At 57.9% G+C, this 12,425-nt stretch overlaps 1 protein-coding gene across 1 annotated transcript in view; it reads right to left on the reverse strand.

Moving 5' to 3' along the window:
- LOC121275194 (voltage-dependent L-type calcium channel subunit beta-4-like) overlaps positions 1 to 12,425 on the reverse strand; it is a gene marked incomplete at its 5' end in the record, with an annotated part of 37,672 nt that overhangs the window by 9,936 nt on the left and 15,311 nt on the right. Inside the window, 2 exons of the mRNA XM_041182616.1 lie at positions 526 to 635; positions 2,528 to 2,586. Coding sequence (XP_041038550.1) covers positions 526 to 635; positions 2,528 to 2,586 — 169 coding nt within the window. The remainder of the gene's footprint in view (positions 1 to 525; positions 636 to 2,527; positions 2,587 to 12,425) is intronic.

The following is a 12,425-nucleotide window of genomic DNA, read 5'->3' on the forward strand; positions in this document are numbered from 1 at the left end:
GGGAGCCGCACTCATCCAGGCAAGTGGGGAGTGTCCCATCCCACTCCTGACTTGTGCCTTGTAGATGGTGGACAGACTTTGTGGGGGTTGGTGGGGGGGGGTCAGGAGGTGAGTGACTCTCCGCAGGATTCCCAGCCTCTGACCTGCTCTTGTAGCCACAGTGTTTATATGGCTGGTCCCAGTTCAGTTTCTGGTCAATGGGTAACCCCCAGGATGTTGATAGTGGGGGGATTCAGTGATGGTGATGTCATTGAACGTCAAGGGGGAGATGGTTGGATTCTCCCTTGTTGAAGAGTATTTATGTGGATACACGTTTCTGTTTAGTTTTGGTTTGTCCATTCACTTCATGTCTTTGTAATTCAGGCCTTCCCTCTCCTTGGCTGATGCTGCTGCTTATCTTCCTATCGCCGGCCAATTTGGGGACGTGTATCTTGTCACCCCGGCCTGTGAGGAGGTGTGGGTGTGCGCGGGGTGGAGATTGTACCCGGACAGCTCGCGCCCCCACCCCCTCACCCCTGCACTCACCAATGCTGGACCTGGTGTTGGACCTCTCGATGATGGTGCGCTTGCTGCTGTTGTTCAGCACCGAGCGCTTGGCCAGGGAGAGGTCTGCTGTCACCCGAGTGATGGAGATCCTGATGGGGAGAGAAACACAAGGTCACTGAGGGAGTGGGGGGGTGGGGGGCGCTTTGGCAGGTGGGGTTGGGGGGGAGAGAGTGTGTGCCAGACCCTTCCTGTTCCTCCCTCCCTCAGACAGCCTCACGGCCGCTGAAGGACTTGCTCTGAAGTGTCGCCGCTGCTGTGCCTGTGAGGGAACGTGGCGGCCAATGTGCGCACAGCAAGCTCCCGCAGGCAGCAGCGCGACGATGCCTGGTTTCTTGGCCGATTGGTGAGACATTGACCCCGCGGGGGGAGGGGATAGACCCCGCTCCTCCTCCTCTGATCTTCTTCAAAATGGTGACCGTGGATTTTTGGATGTCCACCTGAGTGAGTAGCTGGATCCGTGGCTTCAGATCCTGTCTAAAAGGCGGCACCTCTGACACTGCGGCTCTCCCTCGGCGCTGACCCTCCCACAGTGCGGCTCTCCCTCAGCACTGACCCTCCGACAGTGCGGCTCTCCCTCGGCGCTGACCCTCCCACAGTGCGGCTCTCCCTCAGCACTGACCCTCCGACAGTGCGGCACTCCCTCAGCGCTGACCCTCCGACAGTGCGGCGCTCCCTCAGCACTGACCCTCCAACAGTGCGGCGCTCCCTCGGCGCTGACCCTCCAACAGTGCGGTGCTCCCTCAGAGCTGAGCCTCCAACAGTGCGGCTCTCCCTCGGCGCTGACCCTCCCACAGTGCGGCTCTCCCTCGGCGCTGACCCTCCCACAGTGCGGCTCTCCCTCAGCGCTGACCCTCCGACAGTGCGGCACTCCCTCAGCGCCGACCCTCCGACAGTGCGGTGCTCCCTCAGCACTGACCCTCCGACAGTGCGGCTCTCCCTCAGCGCTGACCCTCCCACAGTGCGGCACTCCCTCAGCACTGACCCTCCGACAGTGCGGCTCTCCCTCAGCACTGACCCTCCGACAGTGTGGCTCTCCCTCAGCACTGACCCTCCCACAGCGCGGCACTCCCTCAGCACTGACCCTCCCACAGCGCGGCACTCCCTCAGCACTGACCCTCCGACAGTGCGGCACTCCCTCAGCACTGACCCTCCGACAGTGCGGCTCTCCCTCAGCACTGACCCTCCCACAGCGCGGCACTCCCTCAGCACTGACCCTCCGACAGTGCGGTGCTCCCTCAGCGCTGACCCTCTGACAGTGCGGCGTTCCCTCAGCACTGACCCTCCGACAGCGCGGCTCTCCCTCAGCACTGACTCTCCGACAGTGCGGCTCTCCCTCAGCACTGACCTTCCGATAGTGCAGCGCTCCCTCAGGGTTGACCCTCCGACTGTGCGGCGCTCCCTCAGCGCTGACCCTCCGACAGTGTGGCACTCCCTCAGCACTGACCCTCCGACAGTGCGGCACTCCCTCAACACTGACCCTCCGACAGTGTGGCACTCCCTCAGCACTGACCCTCCGACAGTGCGGCGCTCCCTCAACACTGACCCTCCGACAGTGCGGCACTCCCTCAGCACTGACCCTCCGACAGTGCGGCACTCCCTCAGCACTGACCCTCCCACAGCGCAGCTCTCCCTCAGCGCTGACCCTCCCACAGCGCGGCGCTCCCTCAGCACTGACCCTCCGACAGCGCGGCTCTCCCTCAGCGCTGACCCTCCCACAGTGCGGCTCTCCCTCAGCACTGACCCTCCCACAGTGCGGCTCTCCCTCAGCGCTGACCCTCCCACAGTGCGGCTCTCCCTCAGCGCTGACCCTCCCACAGCGCGGCGCTCCCTCAGCGCTGCGAGTTATCCGAGCTGTGTGATCAGTCTGGCGGCTGGGTTTCGGGCTGTGAAGAGAGAGGGGGAGCGGGTTTCACAATAGCTGGAAAGGCCAGCACAGTTCTGGGGGCAGCCTCTCACCCTCCTCTGTGTCAAGGTTACTCACCTTCCATCAAACCTCTGCCTCAAAAAATCGAAGAGAGCTTTCTGCATCATGTCTGTCACCTGCAGAAGGAGAGAGTCAGAGGAAGAGAGAGAGAGAGGGAGGGAGAGAGAGAGAGAGAGGGGGAGGGAGGGAGGGAGAGAGAGAAGGAGTGAGAGAGAGGGGGAGGAGAGAGAGATGGAGGGAGGGAGATAGGGAGGGAGAGAGGGACAGAGATGGAAGGTGGAGCCGAGAAGCTGAAACCCTAACTGGGGATTAAGCGTTACTGCAAAAAAAAAAGAGAGACGTTGAAGCTTTTCATCTTGCACTCATCAGGACACTTCACAGGAGCACCAATTATAAAGGGGGAAACAACAATTTACACTGTATGTGAAGAGAGCGCTGATTGGTTGGCAAGCGGCATTGCCACGGAGAATGCACCGATGGCGACTGACAGTTAACTGCCAAGTGTGGTTCAGAATTTAAAGCTTGACCCCAATTGGTTAAGGCACTGCCCTGAGGAATGAGTCAGCGAATGGCTGTCACTTATCTTGTTTAGCTGAAACAGGCATAATGTGTGTACATGTTCTTTCTGTCTGCAAAGTACAGGACCCCGTGTACTAATATATGAAATGGAGCAGTCAAATGAACTCCCCTTCCTTGACATGCTCGTGGATAAACCCACCAGGGGGTGGGTCTACCACAAGCCTACCTTCACTGGTCACTATACGCGTTGGGATTTTTACAGCTCCACAAGCTAAGGCACATCAAAGGCACCCTGTGGGATAATGGGCACCCTGATCAGATCATTTCACACTGTATATCGCACAAACTCATGAACAGGTCTAAGGCTGTTACTTTCTACCCTGAAAAGTACCTCAGATTACCCTGGAAGGGCAAGGTATCTCAAATATCTCAAATAAATGTGTGAAGCTAGCGGTTTCACACTGCTACTATGCAGTAACAACACGAGTGGTATTCACCACTAACGGGATGCTGCCATCAATCCAAAAAGACATTCTGCCCATCACACGAATGAGGAATGTGGTATGTGAATTTCAGTGTCAGGGTGATGCTGGGTGTGTAGACCGCATGTCCCAAAGACTGGCAGATCATATCAAACAGCATGTCCCAGCCGCTGTTCACAACGGGCAAGGTACAGACCATGTCCAATGAAACTGTCCTTGCAAAACTCAGAACACAGCGTCCAACATTGGGCGTGATTCTGCAATTGGATAACGTTTGTTAAACAGTCCTCAGTGTGCTAGGAATTATACTGACAGCCAATTTAAGACTGTCAGTTGGGCTCACAATGTGGTGCATTTGCGTGTCCTGGAAGCTACATATATTGGTACACGGGGCCCTGGACTTTGCAGACAGAAAGAACATGTACACACATTGCACCTGTTTCAGCTAAACAAAATAAGTGACAGCCATTCACTGACCCATTCCTCAGGGCAGTGCCTTGACCAATCAGGGTCAAGCTGCCTGATTTAAATGTCAAACAATGCTTGGCAGTTAACTGTCATGCACGATCGGTGCATTCTCCATGGAAACGCCACTTCCCAACCAATCAGCGCTCTTTTCACATACAGTCGTTTTCGCCTTATATTGCTTATTCTTGCGAAGTGTCCTGATGAGTGCAAGAGGAAAAGCTTCAACATGCCTCTTATTACAGCAACACTCAAGTTCTGCACCACCAGACGAGGGAGTGGGGCACCCAACGTGAAAACCATGAGGCCCAGTCCCGTTTCTCCATTCCAATTAACTCGTGTGCAGGCAATGCAGGAGACAATTGTGACCATACAGCAGGGTCACAGGTGTTTGTTCCTTTGACATCGCCTCCTGATCTCTCCAGCTCCTCACAATCACCCACAGGGATTTACACACAGTGACACACGCAGACACACACAATCTCATGCGCGCACTCCCTCAGTCACGCTCATGCGCGCTCCCGCAATCTCTCTCGCTCGCGCGCGTGTTCCTGCAATCGCTCTCTCTCTCTCTCGCGCTCCCGCAATCTCTCTCTCTATCGCACTCCCGCAATCTCTCTCTCTCTCTCTCGCGCTCCCGCAATCTCTCTCTCTCTCTCTCGCGCTCCCGCAATCTCTCTCTCTCGCGCTCCCGCAATCTCTCTCTCTCTCGTGCTCCCGCAATCTCTCTCTCTCTCTCTCTCTCGCTCTCCCGCAATCTCTCTCTCTCTCACGCTCCCACAATCTCTCTCTCGCGCTCCAACAATCTCTCTCTCTCTCTCTCTCTCGCGCTCCCGCAATCTCTCTCTCTCTCTCTCTCTCTCGCACTCCCACAATCTCTCTCTCTCTCGTGCTCCCGCAATCTCTCTCTCTCTCTCGCCCTCCCGCAATCTCTCTCTCTATCGCGCTCCCGCAATCTCTCTCTCGCGCTCCCGCAATCTCTCTCTCTCTTGTTCCGCAATCTCTCTCTCTCTCGCGCTCCCGCAATCTCTCTCTCTCGCGCTCCCACAATCTCTCTCTCTCTCGCATTCCGCAATCTCTCTCTCTCTCTCACGCTCCCGCAATCTCTCTCTCTCGCGCTCCCGCAATCTCTCTCTCTCTCTCGCGCTCCCGCAATCTCTCCCTCTCTCACACACGCGCTCCCTCAATCTCTCTCTCTCTCTCGCGCTCCCGCAATCTCTCTCTCCCTCTCTCTCGCACTCCCGCAATCTCTCTCTCTCTCTCGCGCTCCCGCAATCTCTCACTCTCGCACATGCGCCCTCCCACAATTTCTCTCTCTCTTGCGTGCACACTCCCACAATCTCACGCACACTCCCGCAATCTCACACACACTCCCGCAATCTCACGCACACTCCCGCAATCTCACGCACACTCCCGCAATCTCACGCACACTCCCGCAATCTCACGCACACTCCCGCAATCTCACACACACTCCCGCAATCTCACGCACGCACAGTCCTGCAATCTCACGCACACTCCCGCAATCTCACGCACACTCCCGCAATCTCACGCACACTCTCGCAATCTCACGCACACTCCGGAATCTCACGCTCACTCCCGCAATCTCACGCACACTCCTGCAATCTCACGTGTGCACACTCCCGCAATCTCACGCACACTCCCGCAATCTCACGCACACTCCCGCAATCTCACGCACACTCCCGCAATCTCACGCGTGCACACTCCCGCAATCTCACGCACACTCCCACAATCTCACGCACACTCCCGCAATCTCACGCGTGCACACTACCGCAATCTCACGCACACTCCCACAATCTCACACGTGCACACTCCCGCAATCTCACGCACACTCCCGCAATCTCACGCACACTCCCGCAATCTCACGCACACTCCCACAATCTCACGCACACTCCCGCAATCTCACGCGTGCACACTCCCACAATCTCACACACACTCCCACAATCTCACACACACTCCCACAATCTCGCACACACTCCTGCAATCTCACGCACACTCCCGCAATCTCACGCACACTCCCGCAATCTCACGCACACTCTCGCAATCTCACGCACACTCCGGAATCTCACGCTCACTCCCGCAATCTCACGCACACTCCCGCAATCTCACGCACACTCCCGCAATCTCACGCACACTCCCGCAATCTCACGCACACTCCCGCAATCTCACACGTGCACACTCCCGCAATCTCACGCACACTCCCGCAATCTCACGCACACTCCCGCAATCTCACGCACACTCCCGCAATCTCACGTGTGCACACTCCCGCAATCTCACGCACACTCCCGCAATCTCACACACACTCCCGCAATCTCACGCACGCTCCCGCAATCTCACGTGTGCACACTCCCGCAATCTCACGCACACTCCCGCAATCTCACGCACACTCCCGCAATCTCACGCACACTCCCGCAATCTCACGCACACTCCCGCAATCTCACGCACGCACAGTCCTGCAATCTCACGCACACTCCCGCAATCTCACGCACACTCCCGCAATCTCACGCACACTCCCGCAATCTCACGCACACTCCCGCAATCTCACGCACACTCCCGCAATCTCACGCGTGCACACTCCCACAATCTCACACACACTCCCACAATCTCACACGTGCACACTCCCACAATCTCACACACACTCCCACAATCTCACACACACTCCTGCAATCTCACGCACACTCCCGCAATCTCACGCGTGCACACTACCGCAATCTCACGCACACTCCCGCAATCTCACACGTGCACACTCCCGCAATCTCACACGTGCACACTCCCGCAATCTCACACACACTCCCGCAATCTCACACACACTCCCGCAATCTCACGCACACTCCCGCAATCTCACGCACACTCCCGCAATCTTACGCACACTCCCGCAATCTCACGTGTGCACACTCCCGCAATCTCACGCACACTCCCGCAATCTCACGCACACTCCCGCAATCTCACGCACACTCCCGCAATCTCACGCACACTCCCGCAATCTCACGCACACTCCCGCAATCTCACGCACGCACAGTCCTGCAATCTCACGCACACTCCCGCAATCTCACGCACACTCCCGCAATCTCACGCACACTCCCGCAATCTCACGCACACTCTCGCAATCTCACGCACACTCCGGAATCTCACGCTCACTCACGCACACTCCCGCAATCTCACGCACACTCCCGCAATCTCACGCACACTCCCGCAATCTCACGCACACTCCCGCAATCTCACGCGTGCACACTCCCGCAATCTCACACACACTCCCGCAATCTCACACACACTCCCGCAATCTCACGCACACTCCCGCAATCTCACGCACACTCCCGCAATCTCACACACACTCCCGCAATCTCACACACACTCCCGCAATCTCACGCACACTCCCGCAATCTCACACACACTCCCACAATCTCACACACACTCCCGCAATCTCACGCACACTTCTGCAATCTCACGCACACTCCCGCAATCGCACGCGTGCACACTACCGCAATCTCACGCACACTCCCGCAATCTCACACGTGCACACTCCCGCAATCTCACGCACACTCCCGCAATCTCACGCACACTCCCGCAATCTCACGCACACTCCCGCAATCTCACGTGTGCACACTCCCGCAATCTCACGCACACTCCCGCAATCTCACGCACACTCCCGCAATCTCACGTGTGCACACTCCCGCAATCTCACGCACACTCCCGCAATCTCACGCGCGCACACTCCCGCAATCTCACGCACACTCCCGCAATCTCTCGCACACTCCCGCAATCGCACGCACACTCCCGCAATCTCACACACACTCCCGCAATCTCACGCGTGCACACTCCCACAATCTCACACACACTCCCGCAATCTCACGCACACTCCCGCAATCTCACACGTGCACACTCCCGCAATCTCACGCACACTCCCGCAATCTCACGCACACTCCCACAATCTCACGCACACTCCCGCAATCTCACACGTGCACACTCCCGCAATCTCGTGCACACTCCCGCAATCTCACGCGCGCACACTCCCTCAATCTCACGCACACTCCCGCAATCTCACGCACACTCCCGCAATCTCACGCACACTCCCGCAATCTCACGCACACTCCCACAATCTCACGCACACTCCCACAATCCCACGCACACTCCCGCAATCGCACGCACACTCCCGCAATCGCACGCACACTCCCGCAATCTCACGCACACTCCCGCAATCTCACGCGTGCACACTCCCGCAATCTCACGCGTGCACACTCCCACAATCTCACACACACTCCTACAATCTCACACACACTCCCGCAATCTCACGCACACTCCCGCAATCTCACGCACACTCCCGCAATCTCACGCACACTCCCGCAATCTCACGCACACTCCGGAATCTCACGCTCACTCCCGCAATCTCACGCACACTCCCGCAATCTCACGCACACTCCCGCAATCTCACGCACACTCCCGCAATCTCACGCACACTCCCGCAATCTCACGCACACTCCCGCAATCTCACGCGTGCACACTCCCGCAATCTCACGCGTGCACACTCCCGCAATCTCACGCGTGCACACTCCCGCAATCTCACACACACTCCCACAATCTCACACACACTCCCACAATCTCACACACACTCCCACAATCTCTCACACACTCCCGCAATCTCACGCACACTCCCGCAATCTCATGCGTGCACACTCCCGCAATCTCACGCACACTCCCGCAATCTCACGCACACTCCTGCAAACTCACGCACACTCCCGCAATCTCACGCGTGCACACTACCGCAATCTCACGCACACTCCCGCAATCTCACACGTGCACACTCCCGCAATCTCACGCACACTCCCGCAATCTCACGCACACTCCCGCAATCTCACGCACACTCCCGCAATCTCACGCACACTCCCGCAATCTCACGTGTGCACACTCTCGCAATCTCACGTGTGCACACTACCGCAATCTCACGCACACTCCCGCAATCTCACACGTGCACACTCCCGCAATCTCACACACACTCCCGCAATCTCACGCACACTCCCGCAATCTCACGCACACTCCCGCAATCTCACGCACACTCCCGCAATCTCACGCACACTCCCGCAATCTCACGCACACTCCTGCAATCTCACGCACACTCCCGCAATCTCACGCGTGCACACTACCGCAATCTCACGCACACTCCCGCAATCTCACACGTGCACACTCCCGCAACCTCACACACACTCCCGCAATCTCACGCACACTCCCGCAATCTCACGCACACTCCCGCAATCTCACGCACACTCCCGCAATCTCACGTGTGCACACTCCCGCAATCTCACGTGTGCACACTCCCGCAATCTCACGTGTGCACACTCCCGCAATCTCACGCACACTCCCGCAATCTCACGCGCGCACACTCCCGCAATCTCACGCGCGCACACTCCCGCAATCTCACGCACACTCCCGCAATCTCACGCACACTCCCACAATCTCACGCACACTCCCGCAATCTCTCGCACACTCCCGCAATCGCACGCACACTCCCGCAATCTCACACACACTCCCGCAATCTCACGCGTGCACACTCCCACAATCTCACACACACTCCCGCAATCTCACGCACACTCCCGCAATCTCACACGTGCACACTCCCGCAATCTCACGCACACTCCCGCAATCTCACGCACACTCCCACAATCTCACGCACACTCCCGCAATCTCACACGTGCACACTCCCGCAATCTCACACGTGCACACTCCCGCAATCTCACGCACACTCCCACAATCTCACGCACACTCCCGCAATCTCACGCGCGCACACTCCCGCAATCTCGTGCACACTCCCGCAATCTCGTGCACACTCCCGCAATCTCGTGCACACTCCCGCAATCTCACGCGCGCACACTCCCTCAATCTCACGCACACTCCCGCAATCTCACGCACACTCCCGCAATCTCACGCACACTCCCGCAATCTCACGCACACTCCCGCAATCGCACGCACACTCCCGCAATCTCACGCACACTCCCGCAATCTCACGCACACTCCCGCAATCTCACGCGTGCACACTCCCGCAATCTCACGCGTGCACACTCCCACAATCTCACACACACTCCTACAATCTCACACACACTCCCGCAATCTCACGCACACTCCCGCAATCTCACGCGTGCACACTCCCGCAATCTCACGCACACTCTCGCAATCTCACGCACACTCCCGCAATCTCACGCGTGCACACTCCCGCAATCTCACGCACACTCCCACAATCTCACGCACACTCCCGCAATCTCACGCACACTCCCGCAATCTCACGCACACTCCCGCAATCTCACGCACACTCCCGCAATCTCACGCGCACTCCCGCAATCGCACGCACACTCCCACAATCTCACACACACTCCCGCAATCTCACAGGTGCACACTCCCGCAATCTCTCGCACACTCCCGCAATCTCACACACACTCCCGCAATCTCACACACACTCCCGCAATCTCACGCACACTCCCGCAATCTCACGCACACTCCCGCAATCTTACGCACACTCCCGCAATCTCACGCGTGCACACTCCCGCAATCTCACACACACTCCCGCAATCTCACGCACACTCCTGCAATCTCACGCACACTCCCGCAATCTCACGCACACTCCCGCAATCTCACGCGTGCACACTCCCGCAATCTCACGCGTGCACACTCCCGCAATCTCACGCGTGCACACTCCCGCAATCTCGTGCACACTCCCGCAATCTCACGCACACTCCCGCAATCTCACGCACACTCCCGCAATCTCACGCACACTCCCGCAATCTCACGCACACTCCCGCAATCTCACGCACACTCCCGCAATCTCATGCGTGCACACTCCCGCAATCTCACGCACACTCCCGCAATCTCACGCACACTCCTGCAATCTCACGCACACTCCCGCAATCTCACGCGCGCACACTCCCGCAATCTCACGCACACTCCCACAATCTCACGCACACTCCAGCAATCTCACACGCGCACACTCCCGCAATCTCACGCACACTCCCGCAATCTCACGCACACTCCCGCAATCTCACGCACACTCCCGCAATCTCACGCACACTCCCGCAATCTCACGCACACTCCCGCAATCTCACGCACACTCCCGCAATCTCACGCACACTCCCGCAATCTCACGCACACTCCTGCAATCTCACGCGTGCACACTCCCACAATCTCACACACACTCCCACAATCTCACACACACTCCCGCAATCTCACGCACACTCCCGCAATCTCACACACACTCCCGCAATCTCACGCGTGCACACTCCCGCAATCTCGCGCACACTCCCGCAATCTCGCACACACTCCCGCAATCTCACGCGCGCACACTCCCGCAATCTCACGCGCGCACACTCCCGCAATCTCACGCGCGCACACTCCCGCAATCTCACGCGCGCACACTCCCGCAATCTCACGCGCGCACACTCCCGCAATCTCACGCGCGCACACTCCCGCAATCTCACGCGCGCACACTCCCGCAATCTCACGCGCGCACACTCCCGCAATCTCACGCGCGCACACTCCCGCAATCTCACGCGCGCACACTCCCGCAATCTCACGCGCGCACACTCCCGCAATCTCACGCACACTCCCGCAATCTCACGCACACTCCCGCAATCTCACGCACACTCCCGCAATCTCACGCGTGCACACTCCCGCAATCTCACGCGTGCACACTCCCGCAATCTCACGCGTGCACACTCCCGCAATCTCACGCGTGCACACTCCCGCAATCTCACGCACACTCCCGCAATCTCACGCACACTCCCGCAATCTCACACGTGCACACTCCCGCAATCTCACGCACACTCCCGCAATCTCACGCACACTCCCGCAATCTCACGCACACTCCCGCAATCTCACGCACACTCCCGCAATCTCACGCGCGCACACTCCCGCAATCTCACGCACAATCCCGCAATCTCGTGCACACTCCCGCAATCTCGTGCACACTCCCGCAATCTCACGCGCGCACACTCCCTCAATCTCACGCACACTGCCGCAATCTCACGTACACTCCCGCAATCTCACGCACACTCCCGCAATCTCACGCACACTCCCGCAATCTCACGCACACTCCTGCAATCTCGCGCACACTCCTGCATTCTTGATCTCACGTGCGCACCCGCACTTCCTCAATCTCTCTTTCGTGCATGCTGCACACTCCTTCAATCTCACGCCCACACCCCCAACCTCACACCCACACCCACACATATATACAGGCAATTACCCACACCCACACATATATACAGGCAATTACCCACACCCACACATATATATAGGCAATTACCCACACCCACACATATATACAGGCAATTAACCACACCCACACATATATACAGGCAATCACCCACACCCGCACATATATACAGGCAATTAACCACACCCACACATATATACAGGCAATTAACCACACCCACACATATATACGGGCAGGCACACACACACACACACACACATATATACAGGCAGACACA

The sequence above is a fragment of the Carcharodon carcharias genome, unplaced genomic scaffold, assembly GCF_017639515.1.
Source record: "Carcharodon carcharias isolate sCarCar2 unplaced genomic scaffold, sCarCar2.pri scaffold_785_ctg1, whole genome shotgun sequence".
NCBI classification, from domain to species: domain Eukaryota; kingdom Metazoa; phylum Chordata; class Chondrichthyes; order Lamniformes; family Lamnidae; genus Carcharodon; species Carcharodon carcharias.